We start from the raw sequence: 27,232 nt of genomic DNA, 5'->3' as shown, positions 1-27,232 counted from the left end.
TCTTATTATAGAATATTCGAATTTCAATTACATAAATTTTATGTTTTTTTATCAAAAATTTGTCTTCAAAAAGATTTATTTTATTTTTAAGAAATATTAAAATATTAAAAGGTATTAGTAAATGTTAAGATAAAAATCAATAAAATGCTTGATTCGCAATCAGTATTTATTTTAAAAAACCCAACATTAAATTAGTACTACTGCAGCTGTAATTGCTTTAATTTATGGCTCAGCTTCATAGTTCTTATTAAGAAATCCTCATTACATACACAAAAAAATAGATCTTAAAAATAATTATCTAAATTAAATTATCGAAAATTCATCTACAGCGATAGTCGCCCATAGAGGAGGTAAAGATAAATTGTTTTACTAATTAATTATAAAAAAATTTTAAAACTATTAAAAAATTTAAGGTGCTCATGAAGCTCCTGAAAATACTATTTAAGCTTTTTAACATGCCTTAGATAATCAATCTAAGATATTAGAAATGGATTTATGTTTGACAAAAGATTAAGTAAAATTATACTGTCTTAACCAAACTTAAAATGTATTATAAATATTTTTTACAAAGCAAGTAGTAGTTTCTCATGACAAACATATTGAAAGGGTGACTGGAAACAAAAAATATTTAAATGAACTAAATTACAATGAAATAAATAATTATCTACCAAAAGTAGAGCTAGAGTTCAGTGAAAGTAAAGAGTATTTATAAATAAAAAATAATTAAGATTATTTCATTCCTAAATTTGAGGTAGTTAATGCACAATTTTAATAATACATTTAACAATTGTTTAAACACCAAAAAAGGAAATATTGAAGAAATTCCCAGATTCCATTCTTCTTGTTGATTTAAAAGAGCCAAATTAAGTATTAATTTCTAAAACTATTGAGCTTATTGAGAAATACTAAGCACAAAATTAAATTGTAAAATATTAATAAATCATATCACTACTTTTTAAGAAATGTTTATTTTAAGATATTAGGAACTTAATTTATAGATGATTGGTAAAAAATAAATTTTTAAAATATGTTTTCTTCACAAAACCATCTAATTAAAATACATTTGCTGCATTTAACAGGGTTGCTTCCTTTTTTTAAACTTGATATTTGTTGCTTGGCTACTCCTCTTTATACAAAAGCATACTATCAATGGGAAATGGAGTTAAGTGAAGGCAAATTTACTAGAAAAATGCTAATGAAGTTACAGTAATCATGAATAGTTAACTATATTACTAATAAAATTAAAAAAAATATTTAGATATTAATATCAATTAGGAATAAACTAATCAATTATTATTTTTATCAATAGGTTTTTTATGATTAAGATATTTAATTTGTTCAACTATTCCTTATTTTAGCATTTAAGAAAAAGAGGGATTCTATCCTTTTATTGGGTAGCCAACAAATAAGAAGAGATTCTCAGAGCGTTAAAAGTAATTAAAATTCTATTAAGCATTTTTAAACAATTATTTTTTTTAAAGGATAAACCAAGTGGCATTATTACTGATTATCCAATGCTAATGAAAGAAATTATTAAATCTTAAAAAGAATAAAATGATTGAAAAGAAGTTCTTAAATAAATTTAGAAACATTTAGAAACACAAACATTATATTAAATTGATAATCAATATGTGAAAGTTAGTTATTTAAAAAAAGAGATTATCTCAATCCTATTTTAAATGTTTAACTTAAGAGTGAAAAGAAAATTTCAAATTAAAAATATTGAAATCAGTTATCTTTATATATTTTTTATATCAGAAGTGAATATATTTCATATTCCTTCAAATAAAAATTTGGATATCCTAATTGTGTTTCATAAAATATAAAATAAGACTCAATAATTTTTAAAATCTTACCTATAATAAGCAATTAAAATTATTTTTAGTGTTAGATTTAATTTAAGTAAATTATTGGAAATCATAATTACTCTAAGCTTTTATTTGTAAAAATATATATTATTTGTATAATATGCTACTTCACTGAACTAGAAATTATTGGCTTTTAATTTAGAAATTTCAATTTATCAAAATTTACTTGTTACTAACAATAATATAATTATATGGTAAATAAGTATATCTATTAATCAAAGCTTCTGATAAATTATTTTTAATCAAAAAGAAAGATAACCAAATCTCTAATAGATTATAAAGAAAATGGACTAAATAGACGAAATTATAAGAATTTTAAAGGTAAGTCCAGATGATAGACAGCAAGAAGATATTAATACACTTCTATAACTGACTAAAGACATACAGTTTTTTAAGTATTATTTCGAATAAGGTAAAACTGATATACATAAAAAGTGTTGTAAATGCATGGTATTAGAATAACATTAAGAAAGAAGTGTTGTATTTAACATAGGAACTATAGGTAAAAATAATATTGAAAATTAATTTTTTAACACATTTTATAATATATATTCACATCATTTTATTTCTGAAGGCTATAAATTCTATATTATCCTTGAAGGAGAAGTAGGAGTATACATAAAAAATAAAAAATCGAATGCACCAACAATAGATTTTGAGAAACTTATGCAGCTGAAGCCAAGAAATAAACTTTAAAAAGTAGCCCGTATTTTAAAGAGTTAGAATTATAAACTAGAAACAGAGAATAGCGTGATGAAAGAAGCGAATACAATTGGTGCAATTTTTGAAAAAGCCTTAAAAAATTAAATATAAAAGTATCGCTAACAATCTCTGTAATTAAGCAGATTTAATACAGTAGAAGGGGATTTTGTACAAGTAAGTACTTTAAAAGCCGGCTCATCATTTGGTGAATTAGCTTTAATAAATGATAGACCTCGTTTAGCTACAATAGTCTGCTCTTAAAACTGCAAGTTTGCTGTAATTGACAAAGATAATTTTTAAAGGATTTTGAAAGAGTAAGAAGAAATCAAGCTCATAAAAGTAATTAAAATCACCACCTACTTTTAAAATTATCTAAATTAATGAAAACCACAAAATATTATTTAGCATTAATTTTACTTGAATTGAATACTTATTAACATGAAAAAAGATGTAATCTTGAAAATCATAAATTTGTAAAATGAAATAATTAATTTTATTTTAGGATATCACAAATTTATTTTTCTTGGAAAAAGAAAGTATTTCATTTTAAATGAAAATAATAAATTGATTAAATAAAACAAATCTTTATTTTCTTTCATTTATTTAATTTAATATTTAAAGAATTGTATTCATGAATATTTTAAATATGAAAATAGGCCCTAAATTTATATAGTTCTATTCCTTTATTTGAAAACTTTAGCACATATTTACTCAAATAAGTTCATTGGTCTTCATTTAAGGTAAAATACAAAATGAATGAAAAGGTATTTGCTTAAGGTGAAGAATCTGACTGTATGTATATTGTAAATTCTGGATAATTTTTGATTTTCTAAAAATTCGAATAATCTACAAAGGTAAAATTCAATATTATATTATTTTATTTTATTTCTTATTTATTTCTAATAAAAATGAAAAGACTGCAATTGAAGAAGAGGAGATGAATAACTTAAATGATGAGTAATTTTTTAATAGCTATAAAATATAACCATAAGGAAAAAAAAAGGCTATAAATACTAACTTTAATTATATTGAAGGGACAGATATAAAAATTGCCTAGTTACTTCCTTACCAACTTATTGGGGAGGAGGATTTGTTTGAAGGCAGTAAAAGAAGCTATAATGTTATATGCACCTCTTTGGAAGGAGAACTAATCAGAATTAAGCTTAAAGAATTTAAGTAGAAGATCCTGAATGATGTTGGAGCTCACCAATATCTAACTATAAATGTGCCAAAAAAGAGAAAATTATACGAAGAAAAAATACTACATTAAAAAACAATTATCATTAATAATATTTAATTGATATCTTCTAAGTAGCCAGTACTATCTCTCCAAACAAAACTTTAGAACGGAAAAATTGAAGAAGCTTAATTCTTTAATTAGAAATTAGTTGTCCCTTCTTCTTAAATAAAAAAATAAAATTTTCTTAATGCTCTTTCTACTAACTCTTCTTCTAAAAGGTGTAGCGACTAAATCCCTATATCTTCTTAATCCCCATAAAAAAAAGTTATAACTTCTTAATCTCATTAAAAGGAAACATATGAAAGTACAAATTTGTAAACAGAATCATCTTCTACTTCTTATCAAAGAAAATCTGGCATCATAAACAACTTTCTAGACAGTGGTTAATCTGTTAAAACTCAATAATCAAATACATAGCAAGGTGATGTTTCAAATTAGCTCAATATAAATGCTTTTGGTTAAAATATATCTTCACCAAACAGACCTCTATCAAGTAAAAATGGCAATTAACATGAAGCCCTCAAACAGTATTTCTTAAGTACTGGTGATCCACTTCTACGTTCTTGTTTCTAAGATGAAATTAATGTGTAAAATCAAGGATCCTCTAAATAGCAATACAAAAAAGAAATGGTCTTGGAAAATATATTCAAACACTAAAATAAAAACCCAGGAAATCATAAGTATCATCCTACAGAGAAGATGTATAATCAACCAATTAAAGAAGATTATGTGAATGTAAATGGAAATATAAGGCAGGTATTAAAATACAGAAATCCAACTGAAAATTCTGTTGGTTTTATACTCAAATATCATCCCTCAGAGAAGCTTCCAACTGAACCAACAAAATCAAATAGAACAATAACATTTATTCCTACTAACATTGAAGAATCCTCTCCAGTTTCAATTAACAATAAAAGAGGTGTAAAAACTATGGTTGATCTTGGTCCTGCTGACTTAGTAAATAAGGTAGAACCTACTATAAATGGTATAAGATCTTCAAGAATGATAAAAATGAAAAAAATGATAAAAGTAATTGATAAGCAATCTTAAAATTCAAATTCGACAAATAAACCTATCGAGTTAACTGGAAATTAATCTAGCCTAATTAAGTATAAAGCTATTTCAGTGAATACATTTTCCCAACTTCCAAAACAAAATATGTATAAATCTTAGACAAACCTACATAATAACTAGGAGAGTACATAAGATATGCATACTTCTAGTAATAAAGCAAACTACAAAAGCAGTAACTCAATCAAATCTTTATAAGATTTAGGTAATTTTAACTAAATACATTAAAGCTAGTATGAATAAAACATTTTAAACATCTAAAAATGCTAATCAAAATATACCAATAATTCTTCTTAAAGTAACATTCATTCTAACTATGGCTATGACTCTGATAGGATATAGACAGATAGAAGTAAAAGCAATTAAATATATCTACTTTAGTCAAGTCCAATAAAATCTAGCAATATTAGAAGGCACACAGATAAAGTGATTAATCTTTCAAGTCATTAAAAAGATTCATTTAGTTCTAACATAATTATTGAAGAAAATTAAAATAATCCTTCTTTGAAACCTATTTTTACTCCCAATACATAAAAAAATATAAATGCTTGTAAAATTATAAGTGATGGTTCTTAAATTTTAAAAGATATCATAAAAAATAATAACCAATTAACGAAGTCAACATCAAACAAGAACAACTAAAATCGAGTTCTTGTTTCTCAATAAGGTTTTAGAAAAAGTGATATTGTTTAAAATCTATTTTATTCCCCATAAAAAAGAGAAAACCAAACAAATAAAAAAAAGATATTATTCTCATTTACTAACTTAAATAACATTATTTCATCCATGGAAATGGCTACTTAAACAGACATGGATCCAATTTCTTATGAGGAAAATAACTATAACTTAAATAACATACATTCAAACTAATAAAAACAATGATTAAAAATAAATTATCAAATTGTATTACCATAAAATAAACAATTTTCCATTATATTACTTAAGTAATTAATTTTATTATAAAACATATCTTAAGCCTGAATTTATATTCTAAGTTAGTTTACTGCTCACAATCATATGTAATATATAATCACTTTTAGTTATATTGCACAAAATATAAATTAATATCTTTCCTATAAAATTTCAAGTTAAGTGTATAAAAATTTAGTAAATTATTCTAGCCATGCCATAATATTCTTCTTATCATATTCTAGTTATTTTCCTGTTCTATTTGTTTATTAGAAATATATATATTGTGGTATATTCAGCTTAATGCTCCATTAGACATTATATCTTACAATTTTATTAATTATAAAATGAATGATAATCAGTATTTGGTTTTAACTTTTCTACCATAGTATACTAGGTAGTCAGAATATTTAAAAAAAATTTTAAGACTTAGAATTATTTATTAAAAATTTAAATTATTTTATTTGATTCATGATCAAACTTGTTATACACTCTCGCTTTTTTTTCAAAAAATATTAGACTTTTTTATTTCTATTAAAATTTTTATAATAAATGTAATTTTTGTAAAAATATATATAAGAGAGAATATTTCCTTAATATTTGAGGATTTTCTGATTTAAATAACTACACTAAATTTAAGAATCCTATTTTTAATTAAATATCCTTTCAACTAATATAAATGCACAATTAAGAAGTATAGAGATGGGATATTGTAATTTATTCTACATTAATTATGCTAATCTGCAGCTACTGCATGCAAGAAATCCCTTCTTTACATAGCTACTTAAAAGAAAACTTTATTGAGTAAAAAATTTAAGGATATTAGTATGATGAATACATAAATATTTCATAATCTGTATCTTTTGGACTGCTTATTTTCTTGGCATCTTATGTAGGATATCTTATAGATAAATTTAAACCAGGAATTATTTTTGTTGTTCAAACATTTTTACTTTCATTCAGCTAATTTTTAGTATTTTTGTCTATTTATTTGAATAAATTTTGGATTTTGCTTGCAGGAAGAACTTTACTCTATTTGGTTTGCTCACCTATGTTTATTACTTCAAAAGTGTTAATTAACAATTTAACTACTTAGTCTTATAAAGGAACTTCTTTAGGTATAGCTTTTTTATCTGTGATTGGGTATGGACTCAGTTTATAAATAGAGCCATTTTTTGTAGATTCATTTGGACTCTAAACCTGTACATTTATTACATTTACCTTAGCTTCAGCAACTTTTATTTTTTCGCTAATTTGCTTTAGGATAGAAGAAGCAGAGTCGATTTCAAAATTAAAAGAACTTAGCTATATAGATATGAACTAGTTGTTAAATTAAATTATTTGAAGTTAATGATTTTATTTATTTTTTGTTAATTAGAAATATTGAAAACAAACGAGATGATCATCAGATTAATCTATAAGAACATGAATAAATTATTTAGCACGAAAGTTATCTACAACAAATGAAGAATCTTGATATTTTATATTGGATATTTGCTCCAATTAATTTTTTAAGCATAGTTGTGTGTACTGTTGTAGAAGTTTGTGGGCCAGCTTTGATATCTTCATAATGGAATTACAACGCTACTCTCTCTACATAAATAAATTCAATTTCATAATTACTAGGAGTTTTTATGCCTTTGCTCGGTTATATACTGGACAAAATAAATAAAGATTATGAGTGGATAATATTAGCTATGCTAAATTAATTAATTGGAATTTTTTTACTTGGATTTATATCCCCACTGATTGGATTTATTGTTTTTGGTATCGCATTTTGTTTAAGAATCTCAGTTTAAAGTCCTTATTTAACTAAGATAGTTCCTAAAAATAACCTAGGGAAAGCAGTTGGATTAATAAGATCGTTAAAAGATTTTTTCGCCATGATAATGTTTTTTTACATATCTCAGAGTGTAAAAATAACTCATTCTTATCATAATATAATATTAGCGTTAATTATGATATCGCTCTTAGTATTTTTGCTATCTATTGGATTGCTTATAGTTTCGAAAAAAAAAAAGGAATGATTTTCTAGATAAATTAATACAAATGTTACGAATTATGAGTTTACATATTTAAATTACGTAATAAGCAAAAATAGTATTCTTGCTTGATATAAATAGCTCAATTATTATTTAAATAATTTACATTTAAATCAAATAATTCAAATCCTAATTAACCAAAACGTGCAGCATCATTTATATTTTTTTCTTAGATTTAATTTTAAGCATTTTAAAAACTTAGCTTTTTCTTACTTAAGAATTTAATACAAGATATTTTTCAAATTCTTTTTATGTATTTGTATCAGTAAACTTTAAAATAGATTTGTGATTAAAAAAAATTCATGCTTACCATATAATATGTAGGAATAATATGTATCATCTGTTTGTTTGATCAATACTAAATTGATTTGGAGTTATTAAAAATTTAATTTGGAATAATTAAGAGTAGGTTATTATTTACAGAATATTAACAATTAATTAAATAATGGCAGTTCATTTAACAGATCAAAGATGGGATGCTCTATTCTTTAGTACAGTTCTATTAGCAACAAGCTGTTATTGCATGCAAGAAGTTCCTTCTCTCCATGACTATTTGAAGGACTTTTTTGGCAAATAATAACCTGCTCAATTTGAATTCTACTATAATATTTCTTAATCCATATCACATGGAATTTTAATTTCATATACAATTATTACAGGGATCCTAGCAGATCTATATAAACCTGCTATTGTCCTTATAGTTTAAGCTTTTCTTATTTGCGGAGCACAATTTTCTATTTATATTGCTGTTTATTCTTAATAATTATGGCTACTATTTGTAGGAAGAATCCTTTTATATACTCAAGCCTCTGCACTATTTATTTCAGCTAAAGTTTTTGTAAGTAATTGTAGTTCAGAAAAGTATAAAGGATTGTCTATAGGGATTCTAGTGAGCAGTGGTGTAGTTATTTTTGGTGTAAATCTTATTGTAGATCCTTTTCTTACTTCGAATTACGGATTAGATATATCTACCTTTACAACTTTTCTCATAGCATCTATTGGCTTTATTTGTTCTCTTGTTTGTTATCACTATGAATAAACTATTGAATATGAAATAAAGATTTAGGATGATAGCGGACCAGATAGGTAAATTTTTAATTAGAAACATAAAAGATAGATTTATATTTATTTATTATCTGTTAATCTATTAATAGTGAAGATCCTACAAACAGTGTTCAAGAAATTATTACCGAAGAAAAGATAAGCTAATGGGAGTAAATAAAAAATTTTAGCCGTCATTATTGGGTTTGTTGTGTTATATTGTTCCTAAGTATAAACTTATCTACAGTCATGGAGATTACTGCTCCAGCTTTTCTTACTTCTATATGGTAAATGAATCCTTTACACGTTACACAAATGTTTTCAATGGTCCCTCTTATGTGTTTGACTGTACCTTTTTTTGCATACTTAATTGATAAATATAAGATACATTATGAATGGATAATTATTTGTAGTTTAATACAACTAGTAGGAATAGTATTTCTTGCTTATATTGCTCCAGTAAGTGGAACTTTAATTTTTGGCCTAGGTCTAAGTATGCGTGTTGCTATCGTTGGACCAATTTTAATTAAAATAGTACCTTCTTACTCTTTTGGAAAGGCATTTGCGATTGTAAGCTTTTTAAAAGATTTATCAGGATTAGTAGTATTTAGTATTATTTCAGTTATAATAAAAAAATATAATTCATACCATTATGTTATAATAATTATGTTATTTATTAATTCTTTAGTATTTATATTATCAATTCCTTTTTACAGGTAAGGAAAGCTTGTTAAATTATGAACATAAGCTTATCTTTCGACTATTCAATATAATTTGTAGTTTTAAAAAATTTTGCTTAAATTTCACTTAAACTTAAATAAATATGAAAAACAAATTTGAATTTTATTTAAAATTATTGATAAAGCTAAATATATCTATCTATCTATCTAATTTAACCATCTAAATCTATTTTTGAACTTCTTTAAAAATTAGATAAATTTATAAATTTCCAATCATTTCTTATTTTAAGTGCGTTTAATTAAGATATTTTTATAAAAAAGTAAAATTGTAATTTTTTTACTCAAAATATAAAAATAATAATTAATCAACCAAAATAATAATGTAACTAAATACTTTTTAATTAAAATTCTTGCAAATCAAAGAATAGCTTTTTGCTTAAATATTAATATTTTAAAAGATTCAAATATTAATTTATTTTTAAATTAGATTATTTATTTGTTAAAAAATATTTATTAATAACATATAATCTTATATTTTGTACTTAATTTTGTTAATTTTTATATATATTATTTTAATATCAGAAACTATCACAAGCAGAGATACCAGCCAAGTTGACATCAGAAATATCAAAACCTAAGTTTTGAGCTGCTTATAAGGCAAAGTTGATCTTTTCTTGAGAAACCTTGTAGTCTCTAGCAAGAACCCAGACATCGCTGTATCCAAGGAATCCAAGTCCATTGCAGCCAACAACAGTAACGATAGAGTAGTCATCGTCAATATAAACGATTTCGTAATTTCCGCCAACAGGTTAGAAAACAGAGAACTTTACCTTAAGGTGACCGGGAGCTACGATTGTAGCAGTTCCTAAAGCCTTGTTAAGATTTCCGTTACTCTTAATAGCTTAGTTATCAACCTTAATTGTGCCATCATCATTCAATGAGTAATTAGCAAGAGTACACTTATCAGTAATATCTGAGTATCTGAAAGATTTGCTAACAGCGACGTTGTACCATCTTCCTAAGTATCTATTCCAATCAACATTAACATCAGTGTATTTACCAGTTTAGCAAGCTCCTTTGTTACCATCGACAGCTAAAGTGCAAGCTAAGCAGGCCAAAAGTACGATTAAGATTTTAGACATTTAAAATTTTTTATTCAGAATTTTTATTATTTATTTATGTATTATTATTTATATTTTTTAATCAATTTGCTTGTTGAATTTTATAATTTAAAGATAAAAATAAGTAAATTAATTACGAGAAACTTCTACCTTATTACTTATATAAAGTTCGAGATTTATCTCATTTATTATCGCTATTAATTGTTAAAAATACTTTGATTGGTGAAAGTGTAAGTTGAAAATACCTAATTAATTTAATTTGTGATCAACAAATTTATCAAGATTTTTCTAATTTACTAACAAATTTAATCAAAAAAAATGAAATCTTAAACAAATATCTAAAGAAACAAAGAAGTAATTATTAAAAAAACATAAAACTCAAAAAGGACCAACAATTATTTAGATAAATAATCTCTGAAATATTCTAATACTATGTTTAAGCATTTAATATATAATGAAGGTTTCTTTCATAATGTTAAATAGCAAATATATTTAAATTTAATAACATTTATTTCGAAATAAATAAAAGTAATTTTTCTGATTTCCAAATTTTCAATCACTCAGTTTTATGAATTTTAATTATTTCAATGACTGTATGAATGCTCATGTTTGTTCTTAAAGATCATACTATGATGCAATTAAAATTGAATATTTTTTAAATATGTAAGCTAAATTAATTAAAATTAAATGATCAACATGATTTTCAAAATGAAGGAATGAACACTCTTAATTAAATTTTAAAAATGTAAAATTCTTTTGAATTATTTTTAAATTTATTAATTATTTACATATTATTCTAAGGTATTTTCTATTTCAACACTAAAATCTTTACCAATATAAAAATGAATACTTCTAAGTAATTTGTCCTTAATTATAGATTAATGTTTTATTTTTTTAAAGAAAACTCAATATAAGAGTTTGTTTCCACTTTTAGTTTCATTTCTTGATCAGTTAAATCGAATTCTTCATTCTGATTAACTCAAAATTAGTTCTAATTTTTCTTTCAAAACTTAAGGTTATCTCGAATATGGTATGAAATTGCATAGCTGAATACAAAATTTCAGAAACCTCCACAAAAAATTAATGAATCTAATGTCAAGTCATTATCCTAATAAATGAGTTTGCAACTCTTTTTTATTAGAATAGATATTCTTGCATACAATACTCTAAACAATCTATTTTCTAGATTCAAGCTTTCATTATCTTCAAAATTGAATAGATTAGAAATACTTAAAATAAGTTTTTTTTATGTTAAGAATTAAATTAAAACAAAACTATAAAATTTTTTTAGAAATATAAAATAAACATTTTAAATATGAAAACATTATTATTGTAATTATATTAAATTATGTTTATATAATAGTTTGATTATATAGTTATTTATTATATTTAATTAGTATAGTTAATTTTATTAGAATTTGATTAAGAAAGAATTGAAAAAAAGTTTAATAATTAAATTTCAATATTTTTCAATCAAACAATTTTTTGATTTCATCATAAATAGGGTTTGAATTAAATTCTTATTCAGCTTATTCTGATAACTTTAGGTCACACCACTCACTTCCAGCTATGTATTAAGTTATAGCTTAATGTAAAATGTAAGAGCCGTCTCCTCTTACTATAATATCCCAGTCTTTCTATAAGTTTGGAATATCATTAACCAAATTGTCTCTCAAAAATAGAATTGAAACAGTATTTTCACTTCCTAATTAATTAGACATATAGATGTCATGGTGATAATCACCGAAAAGGAGGGTATTTTTACGAAGTTTAAATTCTTTTTAGTTTACTTATTCATCCTTTAAAATAGTATTTATTACCATTTTAAGTTCAGTTAATATGTTTTATTCATCAAAACGAGCTTAATTGCTAAACAAAAAGAAGTTAGAGTAATCTTTTTATGTATCTAATATAGAATTAAGCATAGTTTGAAGAATAGCTGATATTCCACCTGAGATTATATAGAAAGGTAGATTAACATTAGAAAGGCTTATTAAAAACTCTTTGAAATTATAGCGGAATGCTAAGGTAGATTCTTCAAGAATTGAAAGCAATTTATCTTTAGTCAATTGCTCTTTACAGAAATTTTCGCTGACTCCATCATTCCATTCTTACATATAAGCAGCCTTTTATTTTTTATCAAGCTAGCTATCGGACTCATAAGGATGATATTTAGTAAATAATTATTTTAGATTATCTCTAAATTGGGTTGAAACGTGCTATGATTATCTTATCATACCTAAAGTTGCCATTTGAGGTTTTTCTTTAGTTCCAAAAGCAGTAATAGTTTGATCAAAGTCAGAGCAAATTTATAATTCTTTTAGACCGGCTTTTTTCATCTTTTAAAGCTTTTATCTATATTTTAAAGAAAATGTTAATAAGATTTTTAAAATATTACAAATTTATATGAATAATAATCATTTTATTTTTTCTATATTCACTTATTTAAAAGGATATATTATTTTGCTTTTATTGTTTGGTAGATTTTAATGGTTTTTGTTCAAACTTTTTAAACTTTTTGAAAATTTAACGCTAAAAGATTTCGTAATTGTTAAAGAGAAGCTTTTAAAAAATTAAAGCATACCTTAATTTATCAGGATTGCTAATGATAATCTATTCGTTTGAATCAAAGCTGTTATGTCTGATATCTTTCCATGTGCCGCATGACTCATGGGTGAGTTTTTTATGTTGATTAACTGAATTAAATGGTTAGTTTTCTGAGGCAATGCCAACTGGAATGTATTTCTTTAGGTATTTCTTAAATTTGATAATAGCTAAGACAGCGAGTGCAATTCCTCCATGTATGAGAATACGCTTTTTAGTGTAAAAAGGAGTAACTTCTAAGTCTGGAATGATATTCATTTTTGATAAATTATTATTATTTTTTTAAGTTATTTATATTCTATATAATTATGTTTTTTTTAAACTAATTTAATTTAGAAATTTAAGTATTGATTATAAAAATTAACCACAGGTTTTACCCTAATCTATTTAAAACGATAGAATCTCTAGTAAAATTCATTATACTTAGTTTAACATTTACATATAGTTTTGCCATAATTATGCCAGAATTATTTCTAAAAGACTAATTAATTTATTCAGAAGGGGGATTTTCTTGATTTACTATTACTTATAAAGTTGTCACTTTACATATTTTATAAAGAAATAATCATCTCAATATTCATATTGCATACTAAAACCCAATTTTCATAATATTAAAAAGTAATTATAAATATAAATTATAAAATGGCAAAGGTTCTAGTCTTTTTACACTCAATCTTCAAAAAATACTTATTAAAGTTATCAAAATAATTCTTATCGATAAGAAATACTTATATTTTGATAAGAAAAGTTCTGTTAAATTCAAACTATATAGATCAAATCATTAAATGGAGTAATCAATGCTTAAAAATAAAAATATTAGTCCGCTGCGAAAAGTAGAATAAAATTTTGATAAAGATAATAAAAAGGCGAAGGCTTATACTGTCTATTTTACTGATTTCAATATTTGTTAATTATAAAGAGTCTATTGTAATTTTCCAGAGAAGATCCATTTTTTTAATGGAAATCTCTAGTTTTTAACCCACAAAATTTAGTCCTATATAATCAAGTTATTTGAGGTTAAGTATGGGACCCCTTTTAATTTTATTAGCATTTAAATATAAGAAGAGTCTATTTATATTGAGTTAAGATATAATCAATCAGATAGTTTGTTTAGAAAGAAAATGGAAAGAATTTTAAAATAAAATTTATCAGTGAAACAGTTAATATTTTTCTATTTTAAATAAATTCGTTTCTATTTTAAAAAAATAAATATTTCAATAAATATTTTGAAATAGAAAACAATGATAATTTTAGCAGAATTATATTAACACAAATAATAATTTTCTACTAAATTTATACTAATTTTAACTTAAATATTCCATTTATATATGGAGAAATGTAAAAAAGTTTTTGCTTTCTATTTTTATAAAACAATTTATAAAGTAAAAGACACAGGTTTTATATCATCCCTATAAGATTTAAGCATTAAAAAAATCCAATTTTAAACTTTAAACAATCAATTAATTATTTTCTACATAGAATAAATATACAATTCTATTATATGAATCTTAATTTCAAAAAACAGTCAAAGTATTTATAAATTTATGGTTTTATGATCTAATTGGAGAAATTAAATTCATATTTTTACTGTAGATTTTATTAAATGATTATAAATTATTTTTTATAATTAATGAACTAATTTTCATTAAATTTTAAGAATTTTCTTTAACTTTTAATAATTTATAGATATTTTAATTCAAAGTTAAACTTTTTAAGAAATATAATATCAAACTAAAGTGTAATCTTGTTATTTAAAACTCAAAACTATGAATTAATATTTGCTAAATCATATTACTAAAAGAACCTTTTGTATAATATAAAAATAGCCAATAGTAAAGCCAAAAACAATAGTACATTTATAAATTATTCTATACAAACAAATCATTGAATATTTTTTAGAAATTAATAAATAATGTTTTAAATGAAAGGAATTCGACGAAAGTATCCTAAAGTTCATAAGATGTCCGATATCTAAATAAAACTTATAGTACGATAAAGAAAAAAAGGCATTAATATCTGATAAATTAGTAATATAAATAATAAAAACTTTTATTTTAGTAATAACTTCTATTTTTATAAATAGGGAATCAGATATGATCTCAAAAATGGAATAGCAGAAATAACACCTTTTAACGCTTCTATATGATAATACTTTATTGACTCAAAAATATATATTATACCAATTCATTGAACAAGCTTTAGTTTAATGAATTTTTTAAACTCAATCTAAAATGAATTGTTATAATAGAATTTAATTTTTAATTGTAAAAAAATAAATACTAAATATCATTTAGTTAAAACTCTACTTTTTAAATGTTCTTTATACATAAACTTTTGTTTAAATTTTTAATAAAATCTATTTTTCGTTTACTTTAAAATTTTTACTGTTATTGAAAAACTTTTTTAACTCATATAATAATAAATATATAATAATTGTAGGTAAAATAAAATTGTTCGAATTGAAATTTAAAAATCTTTCTTCTTCTACCTATAATTCAATTTTTTCTATTTTTGTTATAATTATAAATAATTATTTGATACACATCAAAATACTAATTGAATACTTTTAGCTTAAATAAAGGAAAATAGTTTATTTAACTTTGCTTTGTTTTTAAATTTGTTTATTTTATAGAATAGATATGTGAAAAAATTATTTAGATTAATTTAATTAATCGTGAATAACTTTAAAGGTAGGATTATAATATTTACAAATATAAAAATAAAATAAACAAAGAAAATAGAAAATAATTAATTTGATAAAATTTTTATATTAAAGCATCATATATGAATATAATTTAAGTCGTTTATATTGTAATTAATATACTACTCTTAGTTAATATTTTTATTAATCTAATTGTAACTAATTTGTATTATTTTGTAGGTAGATTGGTTATTATCGTCAATAATTTATTTAGTTAAATTTATATACTTGGTAATTATTAATTTTTAGATTTTTATTATGATACAGGTTATATTTTAGCTCAAAATTTTCAGATTGGTTGTAGTAACTTGATGCAAAATAATTTCAGAGTATTAGTTAGTAGCAAAAAGGAAGCATATATTTAAGTTTAAAAGTATAAATAATTTAAGCAGTTTTAAGGGTAGTTTTTGATAGTTAAGTTTGCTTTTATAGAAATTTAGAAAAAGGTTTTATAAAATAGTTATTTTTTTGTCAAAATGATTTATCTAACAAATCTGAAAGTATGGATTCTTTAAATTATTCAAATGTCTCTTCAGTATAGTAACTTGTATTTAGATTAAGAAACTCTTCATCTTTAGATTGAGGATTTTAAGCACTTTCTCTTTCAATTAATTAAACAATGCTGAGGATATCATCTTAAAATAATTCACTATAATTTAATAAATAATAATTTATAAAAAATTTATATTTTTGAGAAATTAGATTAAATAATAGATAGACTACCCTATAAATTAATCAATATTTGCATCATAAATATAATTCTAAATAATTGAATTTTTATATTATGAGATATAGAATAAATTTAATTAAATTTATTTGCTTTTTTTTATACAAAAAGTTTTATTACTTAGATTATTTTGTTATTTTTTTTTGCAAATATCCTATATCACACAAAAATAAACTTATCAAATATCCTTTATCCTACAACAATAATCTTCTGCAATTCATTAATCTTGCATAAAAAGTTTTATTATGTAAAGAAATGATTAAATAATTGTTACTTCCTCTTTCGTATTAATTATATTTTATAAATTCCTTTGGTTATCTCAATTAAAGATAAAAACTCTTTCAATTAAAAATGAAAAAATAGTCAAAAACTAATAAGTTAATTTTATAAGTAATCTTACAAATAAAAAGAAATGTTTTTCTTCTTGTTATTGTAATTATTAAAAAGATAATTTTAACTTAAAAAGATATTATTATAATTATAAACTAGTTTTCTGTAGAAACAAGAGTGGGAAAAAGAAATCAATATTAAAAATTGAGTATTCAAACTAATATTATTATATTTTATAGGATTTTTCAATTAATAATTATAAAATGAGTTTACAATAAATTTATTATTATGTAAAATATTCGATTTATGCTAATCGTTGACTTGAAAAATGTAGCAATCATCAATAAATAAGCTTTTTATAATCTTTGAGTATATTTATTTAAATTCGAGTAACAAAAATTAATTTAGTAATTGTTTTTTAGATTTTGATAATTATAAATATTATAATTTTGCTTGATAATAACATGTAAAGATTATTTGTTGAAATTTAAATAAATTAAAAATTGAATATTACATCAAATTAATTAACTAAATAATTATATAAATTAATAATCAAAAAAATTAATAAATGTTGGGGGAATTATTGATTGATTTTGTTAAATAAATCACTGATAAATTGACAAATTATTATTGTATACCTTTCTTTTTTTATTATAAGACTTATAAATGCATCTAAATTGATATAATTTAAAGAGAAATGTAAAAATTTTTTTGGGTAAGAAACTTCTAAAATATGTATGTATGTGTATGTATTGTTAATTTACTGATTAAATATGGTCGGCTGAGGTGCTGATGAGGAAGAGTGTAGGATAGAGTTTTTAGGTAATGATTAGGTATCTTTTTACTGAAAGATGTTGGAATCTGATTGTGAAAAAATGTTAGTATTGTAATTTAGCTTTCTTTCCTTATTTTAATTATTCATACTATTACTTTCTTCCAATGTAAATTGAGTTATTTAGCTCTATGTAAATAGCCTACTTTTAATTTTTTATCCTCTATGATTTTCAAACAAGATACTATCATAATTTTCTTAATAATCTTGTGTCTAAGATGTAGTATTAATACTCTAATGGAGATCCTAGTTATCAACTTCTCTTGTGCTTAATTTATTTTAGATATTTTATTCTAATTAGCTTGAAGTCTGGTTCATCATTTTTAAACAATCTGGAAAATCTTTCTGTGTTTTATTTTTGATTTAATAATCAGATTCCACTGAAAAATACTACTCATCTTAAGAATGATTCAAATTATTTTCAGCTGTATTCTATTGATTTAAAGAATGAGTGGTGTTATTCTAATAAAACTATCCTTAACTTCTATAATTATCAGACTTCTGGCAGGAACAGGAGATACAAGATGAAGATGAGGATTTTGAAGATATAGCTGAAGATTATAAACAGGAAAGAGTATTTGAAGTAGAAATTGATAAAAATGTTTGAGTTAAGTTGATGGCTTTTAAGGGAGTGGGAGACAATATCTGATGACTTTTTGAGTATAATCTATTGTTGTTTAAGAAGGATTAGCCTATCTAAAAGCTCTTAAGCTAATTTTCGATGTTTTTTGTTTAAATATCTTCACTAAATTATTCCTTTGATAGAGAAGAAGAAAATTTATTGTTGAAACAAGGAGAAGATTATGAATGAGTGACAGGAGAGGTTGGGCTCATCCCATTCAATTCTAAATCTGTTTAATATGTGCAGGCACAGCTTCCAGTTTAATTATTGCATTATTCGTCTTCATAATCAGAATAATTTGTTTGTTTTTATGCAGAATAGTACCTTGTCTCACACTCCCGCTACATATCTATTTAGATCATAAGCCTTTGATTTTTTTTTTATTTGGGTTATTTTTCTGCTAATAATACTTCTCAATTTTTTTCGCAAATTTATTTGGTTTTTGTTTGAATAATGATTTATTTTTTATTTGCAAATTTCTAAGTCAAGCAAGCAAGCAAGTAATCAAGTAATTAACAATTAATTTTTTGATTGAATACATATTAAATATTCATTTGTTTATACATACATAATGTTTTTAAAATCAATCAAATTATTTTTTGCAAAATGAGTATATTTTTGATGGCAATATTAATAATTAATTAGCTGCTATCTATAATTTTTATATTTGTAACTCAATAAGCAATTTTAATTAGTAAATTTCTATAAAAAATTATGTGATCAAAGATTTTCACATATAGATAGTATCATGAATATTAAATCTGCTCTTTATCACTGTCATTCTTAATAATCAAATAAATATTTGATTGATATTGATAACATTAATTCTTCTCCCACCTACAATTTTATTATATCTTTCTCTAACTCTACTTACATTTTCAAAGCAAAACATCTCAATTATATGTGTATTACATAATTAGATACTTAGCTGTATGAAAAATAATTTATCATATTTTTGCAAAACATTATTATTTTCAAATAATTTAACATATCTATAAATACATATCAACATTTGGTATGAAATCATAATTATTTTAAAGTTTTTAATGTTTATATATTGATTGATTATATACTTTATTTAATTAAATTTACATAAAAGTCAAGCTGCTATGATATTAATACTACAAATTTTATAATTTGTAATACTCTACATTTAAAAAATGTACATTTATATTATAAAATAAAAATAAATTATTTCTATTAAAATTAAAATTTAAAAATACACTTTTATATAACAAATAAATTTAAAATTAAAGGTTAAAGGAAATAGTTTTATTACATATTTTATTTACTATATAGTATTTTAACAATTTTATGATATTAAAATTATTATTTAAATTAAAATTGTGTGCAATTGATTGCGTTTTTATGTTAAGCAAACTAGTTATCGAATTTAATTATAAAATTTTATTTACCTATTTAGCACTTCCTATCAAATTTTATTATATTTTTTAATAAATTAATTACTTTTACAATAAATTTCTATTATTGTGGTTTATGTTATGGTTTCGTAACATTTATTTAGTTATATCAATCAGTCAGTCAGTACATTTCTTTTAATTTATCAAAGTTGTACTTTTATTGCAACTACTTTACATCGTGATATTTTTCATCTATTTTTTAATAAAAAAGAATATTTAAAATTGCTTTTGAAAAAAGTTATAAATTAAATGTTTATTTTGAAATCTCAATGAAATTTAATAAAATATTTACTTGAAGGAGAGTTTGATTAGTTAAACTAATTTTATGCGTTCTAATTTTAACTAACTTAGTTATTACTGGAGGATTAATTAAATTGAGGAGAATATTTAAATTAATTTTTATAGCTGCTGTTAAGCAAAAATGCAGCACCATTATTGAATATATTTCTTTATGTATTTGGTACTTAGTTGTTGCTGTTAGTGTTGTTAATTGTTTGAGCTAAATTAATTTGTTACTAGTTAATATTCGTGTTATAATTTTAACCAGGATTTTAACTATTGTAATAATTCGAGCTATGATTAGATTAACCTAAATTTTGGACCCCACCTTATTAAAAGTTATAGTTATTGTTTTTGTATTCGGAGAGATTCCAAGTTGCATTTCCAGCAAAATTATTTTTATACATATTTTTCCCTTGTTTTTAGGGTAACGATCCTTACTGGTTTAATTATTAGATACCTTAGTTATTATGTAGACTACTCCCATATTACTAACTTAATTATGACTAATAATTATATTTATTCAAAGAAAAATTAGTTGGCTTTTCGTTCGAATAGAAATTATTTGAGAAGCCAGGATTTTTAATTGAGTTAATTCCTAATCCTCCCTACTTAAATTAGTTTTATCTTGTTCCATTATTATTAGTTAATATATTATAGTTGTTATTTTATTAATTTTAATTATTGTTATTATTGTTGTTGTTAATGTTATAAGTATTATTATTAATTGTGTAATTCCACAATGAATCATCTATTATTTTATTTTAATTTTCTTTTTGTTGATATAACTCCCTATTTACTTTTTCTGTTTCGGTTTTTACAAAATACGAAGCATGAGGAATTTGGTTTTCATATAAGTTATTATTTATTCCTTGAGGTTGAGAATTTTATTATTTTTCATATTTCTTCAAATTCTATTCATATGAGTCTGCTATTGATATTTACGGCTAAGAAGAGCTTGCTCCCTGCATCCCTAAGTTACTTGAACTAACTGGAGTTGAAGAGTTATTTTGGCTACCATTATTTAGACCTATAAAGTAAGGATGCTGTAAAACTTAAGCAGCTGTTGGGCGCTTAGAAGGATCGTATTATAACATCATTTCTAAAAGTTATACTGCTTCTGCACTAGCATGAGGAATATATTGCTACAGAGGTACTTTTTCCTACTTTTGTGGAAACATTATTCCTGTCTAATTGGCTAGTTTCTATCCGTCAGGCCATGTTTATTAGTTTGGTGTTCCTAGAGTTTCTACCATTTTATAAAGATGATCTATTTCACTGGCACCTGCCCATAATGGGTTGAGCATATAAAGCTCAATCATTATACAGCCTAACGCAAATATATCAACGGGAGAGTTATAAGTTGTACTTTTTAATAATAACTCAGGAGCACGGTACCAACGTGTAGAAACATAATCAGTATATGGAGGACGAGAGCGAATCTCTCTAGCCAGACCAAAGTCACATATTTTTAAGACTTGCCTGTCTTCACTGATTAAAAGGTTTTCAGGTTTAAGATCTCTATGAAAATAGCCATGCTTATGCATGTAAGCTAATCCTAAGGCAGTTTAAAAAATAATAGATTTAATAACTCTCTCTGGCATTTTTTACTTTTTTTCTTTGAAAGAGAGGTAGTATTGATAAATATTAATATCCATATGCTCAAATACCAGATATAGTTCGTTGTTAATTTTAAGTACTTCTCTGAGCTTTACAATATTAGGGTGGTTCAACTTTCTTAATGATTTTATTTCTCGCAGATTTATACATTCTTCCCAACTTTTGAATTCTTATTTCATTTATTTAATAGCTACTTTTTCATTTTTTTCTATGTTAATTGCCTCAACAACAGTACCATATGTACCGTCACCTAAATTTTTTGTAATTTTATACTTATCCATCTAAGAGAATTATCGACTTTTCTTAAATTTATTTTTTCAGATTTTAATTAGATTTTACTTAATCAGTATAGTAGTTTTTGATGTTTTCTTTCAGAGAATTTATAAAATATTATATTTCTTTTGCAGGATTAGTTAGACCGTGGCTAGTTTTTATGAATAATATCTGCTTTATTTAGAGTAAAAAACAAATTTAGATAAACTAATTGAAAGTTTTAGTTAGTTCGCTAAGAGAGCAAGTTATTATATGTTATAAATATTTTAGATAGAATTAACTCTATAAATTAATGTAGAAACTAATTTTATTTCCAATCACTATCGTTAATAAATAACTTTTAGTAATGCTTAAATTTACTTCTTCAACTCCTAGTAAATTGCTAAAATATTTGAAATGGTTTTTTTGTTGCTAAAACTTAAGCGTTTTATGTACTGTATAACTATTGCTATTTAATTTCTATCTTCTTTTTAAATATAGATTTTTGGTTTTGATTTATATATTTTTTTTAATTCACAAATTTTAATGATAAATATTGAAGCTATCAATTAATCTATAATTTGGAGCTCTGTTAAAAGAAGCAAAAAGATAAAAGTTGGATGATTATCGTGATGATGCTCACACAATATAGTTTACGTGAGTAAACTTAAAAAGCGAGATATATCAAACATTTATATAAGATTATATATTAAGATTGTTTGTATTTCACGCAAATTTAGGTAATTAAATTAGTTTTTTTATTCATTCTACAATAAAAGAAGATTTACTATGACTATTTTTTTTCATATTTTAAGTACTTCCATCATTCAGAATACGCTAAAAATATTTTTAGCAATCCATCATTTTTTATAATTTTACTTTTTTATTTAGAATTGCTAGAATTATTTATAAAAAAAGGAAAATTTACAACAAACAAAAAACTTCAGATTTTCTTTTAATATCTTCTTTTACACAAGATTTAAATTGATATCAATAAAAATTAAAATAATACTTATAGACCTTCAAAACATCCATAAAATATTCCATATTTTTAATTATTATCTAAAAAAAATAATTAAAAAACCAAAAATTTGCCACATACTTTTACAGAAAAATACAAATAATTTTACTGCCTGAATTTATATTATTAATTATCGCCTTAAATTTAAATTTTAGCTGAAATTTGCATGTGTTACAAAAATTTCTGAAGTTTTAATAAAATTTTAGAGTAATCTAATTTTATTTATTAATTCCCATAAAATTAATTGTTAGCTACTAAAAGTAAATTAAACATAAAATAAATTGATATAAATAAATTAGATTTTATTTTAGTATATATAAATGAAGTAATTTTCAGTATATTTAAATACTTAACGGATATTGAGATCTTTTTGGTTATATTTAGGTATTTCCTACTTAATTATTAGAGCTAAAGCTAATAGAAGAGACATGTCTTTTATGATTACGGCATCTTTTTTAATAAATAATAAAATAAATTTTAGAATCAAATAATAAAGTTTAAATGTGGTTTCAAAAATATTTATTTCTGAAAATAATTTTAAATATTTTGAATTATTTATACTGCTTGGAATGCTAAATGTTTAATGTTGGCTTATTAGTCTACTAATAAACCTTACATCAATAAAATTTAATTCTCATAAATTTTACTTTGAATAAAATTAAAAATTAAAATCACTTACGATTATGTAAAGAAAAACTATTTTTAGGGTTCATTAGGATGATTGTTTTTGGTACTTTGTTAATTCTAAGGATTTAAATTTGCCTAATAATTATGTGGAGAGGATATAGGAGTATTTTCACTTTGTATATGCTCAAAATTCTTAAAAATAATATTCTACTTATTCTTATTGCCTTGTTGATAATTTATTTAATTTTATGCTTCATATTACTGAGAAAAGTTTTTTATCCTTTACTAAATTTTTTTAAACTAGTTTGGAGAGCTCTACTAAACTTGTGAATTTGATTTAGAAGAATTTATAGAAACTCTATTTTATTTTTCAGGATTAGCTTAAAAATTATGTTTCTATTTTTCATTGAAGCTACATTTATTTTATGTATTATTTATATCTTAAATTTGAAAGGGTTAAAATAGTTCATTATTTTTATAAATATTCTAAAAAGTTTGATTTCCAATGAAGTTATTGTTCACTTTTTAGGAATTTTATCTACTTGTGATTTCATTTTGGATCTAAACATGATTATTATTTTTAATTGAATTATTCTTTCCTTGCATATTTCTGCTTGAAATACTTTAATCTTCAAAAGTTTAAATTTTTCTTGGTTATTCTCTATTTTAATAGTTACTTTTAGGTTTTTAACTACTTAGAACTCCAGAAAACTAATTTCGAGTAGAATAAGAAGATACAGAGCTAGGATTTCTTTTAATTTAAGGATTTATATTTTCATTATTACTTCTTGTAGTTGTTTTATTCAGAGAGTTTTATTTATCAATATTTGTTTATTAATTTCTTTATAAAGATTTTTTGTTATTCGGTGTAGAAACCAATAAATTTTATGGTTAACTCAAATAATTTGTAATCAAAGCCTTTATTTAGCTAATTTTTTCTAAAGATTTCTATTTCAAATTTTCAAAAATATTTTAAAATAATAATTTCTTTTTTCTTTAAACTTAATAAAATACAAATAATGAAAGAAAGACAAATTCAAAAATAAAAATTAAAAATGAAAAAATAAATTTTTACTTCTCGTTTTTTCTAAATAATTTCTTTCTTTTCAAGTTCTTAAATGATTTAATATGTCTCTTCACTTATACCATAATAATATTTTTGAGTGAATTCACATGGGAATTCAAGGTTATCATGAGTTAAATTATTTTCCAAATTATTAGCTGTTTTGTTTCTTGAAGTTAAATAGTTTTAGCTTTTTGGAGAAAATTAAATGACTGTTTGATGAGTTTCTAGTTATTAAGAAGGATGTGACTAATTTGAATTTTAATTATTGGCTTCATTATCACTCTCAAGTTGCTTTTCTATTATCTTTTCTTCAATAGATTTTCTAACTTTATCGTGGCTTGTATTTATTAATTCTTAGTCTCTATTAATAGTATCCTCTTAAAGATTGTTTGGTGAAGCTTAAAATATGCTTGATAAATTTTTAATTGTGTTTCCAAAATCTGCAGTTTTTCTTAGACCTGCTTAATTTACAAACTCTGGATTATAGTAAGAACTCATCTTGTTTTATTCTACAGCACCTGAAAATGGTGAAATTTAAGAATATTAGCGAACTCCTGCATCTAATTCTTCTTCAGTTTAATCTGCTTGTGTTGTTTAGTTTGTACGAGTTTAATGTTATATTACTTCACCGTTAGCCCTTTTTTGAATATCTTCTACTAGAACAGTGTCCAGGACAATATTTCTATCTCTAAGTTAGTTTTCGCCAATTAATCTATCACTAGAATCAACATATTCGTCTTTTTCACGTAGGTCATCTTTTGTTAGAAATCAGAATTTAATATACGAATTAATATGTAATATTTTACATAAAGCTGGAGGAGGATATGAAGTATTTTATTGCTGCAAATACATTATTTTGTTTTTAGAAAATGCACCGTAAGCCCACACCTTATCTTAGTTGTTATAGTAAACTCCTATTTAATATTCACAAAGAATAAATATAGATAGAGCATAAAATAATAATATTTCATACCTGGACCTTAAAATATAGAATTAATAAAATATCCATCATAAATGTCTCCTGTTTTGAAAATTATTTTGCCTCTTCCTTCAAGTAATCCTTTCTAATTAAATAGAAAAATTCTTTTATTTAAAATAAAATTAATATCAAAAAAACCTACTTTAAAACTTCCAAATTCAATTTTTCCATCAAAGTGGAATCTAATAGCTAGACCATTTAGCAAATTACTTTTTCTTTCACCAACTTCTATACTGTTCTCGCAAGCAATATAATTTTCTAGTCTTTTTTTTAACTCAGCATCCTTTTTATAAATAGATTTTTGTTAAAAAAAGAGTAATCCTTTTTTGAAATATTAATTACATAATAATAAGGATTAATTTCGAATTAACTTTATGAATTATCTTTCTATTTGCTTTCAATTTTATCTGAAAAAAAAGCAACTTACAGTTTCTTTCCTTCACTTTAATTTTTTTCATCAAAGTTAGTTACTTAATTAAACCCATTTTTATAAAACTGAGCTGGTGATGAGCCTTCAAACTATCCATCAATCCAAAAACCATTTAAAATCTATTATTAGAACGATGGAAAAAAAGAGAGCTCTGCTAATCCATTAGCTTAACCTTTCTTGAAGTTCCCTCTTAAAACGCTGCCTGTCTTAAAAATAAATAGACCACAGCCATGCATCAATCCATTTTTCCACTAACCTATTTTAAATGAATGAGTGTTTATTTTTTATATACTTAGTTATTTAAAATATTTTTATATACCATAGTAAAAGCAACCATTATCCCAAAAGAAACCACCTTCCTACATAAATTAAAAGATCATTGACGATAAAAGATAAAATATATAAATTAATATACTCCATCAGGTGTGTTACAATTCATTTGCCCAAAGTAAATACCATTTTAGTAATTTTTTTTAATAAATTAAGTATATTTTTTTTGTTGAGATATACTATTTTGGTCTATCTTCTAGTTTTTGTTTTCACTGACCTGTTAAAATATTTACATAAATTAATTCTAAGAGCTGTAATTCGAACTGACTTGATGCTTATCTGTTATTTATTTTTTTAAATTAAGGTTAAGCATTTAGCTCAGAGGTTAAATTTATAAGCTAGATGGATTATCTATTTTTATATCGTTAATTATTTATTACTCTAAAATTTACTAATGTAGTATGTAAAATTACAAATTTAAGTTTAGCTCTTTTGGTGTAAGTTTACTTAGTATTTTGGTTACATAATTTTTTTTAATTTTTCAGAGCTATGAGATGTTTAAGGCTTCATCTAACTAACTGATTGCTTATATATATAATAGTTTTTTAGCTAAATTTTTTTTTACCAAAAGCTATTATTTTAGAAAATAGATAAATAAAGTTGATAAAATCTTTTGATCGTGTTATTAACTAATAAACAAATTATCTTTTTTATCAATCTTTTCAAATTGAATGATGCTTGTTTATTATCTTTTTATTAATTTTTGATTTTTAAATT

At 23.0% G+C, this 27,232-nt stretch overlaps 10 protein-coding genes across 10 annotated transcripts; 5 read left to right on the top strand and 5 right to left on the bottom strand. All coding sequences in view use genetic code 6, as the record gives it.

Moving 5' to 3' along the window:
• Positions 1 to 121: 121 nt before the first annotated feature.
• TTHERM_000145009 (glycerophosphodiester phosphodiesterase) lies at positions 122 to 1,562 on the top strand (the record flags this gene model as incomplete). Its single annotated transcript, XM_012796348.1, has 7 exons — positions 122 to 350; positions 414 to 514; positions 572 to 751; positions 808 to 924; positions 977 to 1,206; positions 1,310 to 1,433; positions 1,482 to 1,562. The coding sequence occupies 7 exons, from the start codon at positions 122 to 124 to the stop codon at positions 1,560 to 1,562; spliced, it is 1,062 nt and encodes a 353-aa protein (XP_012651802.1).
• A 591-nt stretch (positions 1,563 to 2,153) lies between these two features.
• Positions 2,154 to 5,763, top strand: TTHERM_00145000 (cyclic nucleotide-binding domain protein; the record flags this gene model as incomplete). Its single annotated transcript, XM_001011140.2, has 4 exons — positions 2,154 to 2,370; positions 2,443 to 2,909; positions 3,227 to 3,424; positions 3,487 to 5,763. 4 exons carry the CDS (start codon positions 2,154 to 2,156, stop codon positions 5,761 to 5,763), a joined length of 3,159 nt encoding a protein of 1,052 aa, XP_001011140.2.
• Positions 5,764 to 6,469: 706 nt separating this feature from the next.
• On the top strand, positions 6,470 to 7,817 carry TTHERM_00144989 (MFS transporter; the record flags this gene model as incomplete). Its single annotated transcript, XM_001470699.2, has 2 exons — positions 6,470 to 7,113; positions 7,169 to 7,817. 2 exons carry the CDS (start codon positions 6,470 to 6,472, stop codon positions 7,815 to 7,817), a joined length of 1,293 nt encoding a protein of 430 aa, XP_001470749.1.
• A 460-nt stretch (positions 7,818 to 8,277) lies between these two features.
• On the top strand, positions 8,278 to 9,614 carry TTHERM_00144980 (MFS transporter; the record flags this gene model as incomplete). Its single annotated transcript, XM_001011138.2, has 2 exons — positions 8,278 to 8,918; positions 8,987 to 9,614. The coding sequence occupies 2 exons, from the start codon at positions 8,278 to 8,280 to the stop codon at positions 9,612 to 9,614; spliced, it is 1,269 nt and encodes a 422-aa protein (XP_001011138.2).
• A 517-nt stretch (positions 9,615 to 10,131) lies between these two features.
• Positions 10,132 to 10,695, bottom strand: TTHERM_00144970 (lipocalin/cytosolic fatty-acid-binding family protein; the record flags this gene model as incomplete). Its single annotated transcript, XM_001011137.3, has 1 exon — positions 10,132 to 10,695. One exon carries the CDS (start codon positions 10,693 to 10,695, stop codon positions 10,132 to 10,134), a length of 564 nt encoding a protein of 187 aa, XP_001011137.1.
• A 1,448-nt stretch (positions 10,696 to 12,143) lies between these two features.
• Positions 12,144 to 13,536, bottom strand: TTHERM_00144960 (pyrimidine 5'-nucleotidase; the record flags this gene model as incomplete). Its single annotated transcript, XM_001011136.1, has 2 exons — positions 12,144 to 13,029; positions 13,259 to 13,536. The coding sequence occupies 2 exons, from the start codon at positions 13,534 to 13,536 to the stop codon at positions 12,144 to 12,146; spliced, it is 1,164 nt and encodes a 387-aa protein (XP_001011136.1).
• Positions 13,537 to 15,044: 1,508 nt separating this feature from the next.
• Positions 15,045 to 15,424, top strand: TTHERM_000144959 (hypothetical protein; the record flags this gene model as incomplete). Its single annotated transcript, XM_012796347.1, has 3 exons — positions 15,045 to 15,128; positions 15,207 to 15,305; positions 15,362 to 15,424. 3 exons carry the CDS (start codon positions 15,045 to 15,047, stop codon positions 15,422 to 15,424), a joined length of 246 nt encoding a protein of 81 aa, XP_012651801.1.
• A 1,026-nt stretch (positions 15,425 to 16,450) lies between these two features.
• On the bottom strand, positions 16,451 to 18,852 carry TTHERM_00144950 (hypothetical protein; the record flags this gene model as incomplete). Its single annotated transcript, XM_001011135.2, has 2 exons — positions 16,451 to 16,628; positions 17,801 to 18,852. The coding sequence occupies 2 exons, from the start codon at positions 18,850 to 18,852 to the stop codon at positions 16,451 to 16,453; spliced, it is 1,230 nt and encodes a 409-aa protein (XP_001011135.2).
• Positions 18,853 to 20,032: 1,180 nt separating this feature from the next.
• TTHERM_00144940 (cyclin-dependent kinase-like Serine/Threonine kinase family protein) lies at positions 20,033 to 22,091 on the bottom strand (the record flags this gene model as incomplete). Its single annotated transcript, XM_001011134.2, has 2 exons — positions 20,033 to 20,103; positions 20,204 to 22,091. 2 exons carry the CDS (start codon positions 22,089 to 22,091, stop codon positions 20,033 to 20,035), a joined length of 1,959 nt encoding a protein of 652 aa, XP_001011134.2.
• A 1,324-nt stretch (positions 22,092 to 23,415) lies between these two features.
• Positions 23,416 to 27,226, bottom strand: TTHERM_00144930 (MORN motif protein; the record flags this gene model as incomplete). The annotated part of the gene is made up of 10 exons (XM_001011133.2): positions 26,929 to 27,226; positions 26,601 to 26,866; positions 26,505 to 26,544; positions 26,098 to 26,441; positions 25,898 to 26,038; positions 25,750 to 25,840; positions 25,583 to 25,690; positions 24,786 to 25,531; positions 23,763 to 24,658; positions 23,416 to 23,533 (listed from the first exon to the last, which is right to left on the bottom strand). Exons 1-10 carry the CDS (start codon positions 27,023 to 27,025, stop codon positions 23,416 to 23,418), a joined length of 2,847 nt encoding a protein of 948 aa, XP_001011133.2. The 5' UTR covers positions 27,026 to 27,226.
• Between the last annotated feature and the right edge of the window lie 6 nt (positions 27,227 to 27,232).

The sequence above is a fragment of the Tetrahymena thermophila genome (assembly GCF_000189635.1).
Source record: "Tetrahymena thermophila SB210 genomic scaffold scf_8254747, whole genome shotgun sequence".
In the NCBI taxonomy this organism is placed as follows: Eukaryota; Ciliophora; class Oligohymenophorea; order Hymenostomatida; family Tetrahymenidae; genus Tetrahymena; species Tetrahymena thermophila.
The sequence above is the reverse complement of the archived record's forward strand: the minus strand, read 5'-3'. Positions and strand labels throughout refer to the sequence as shown.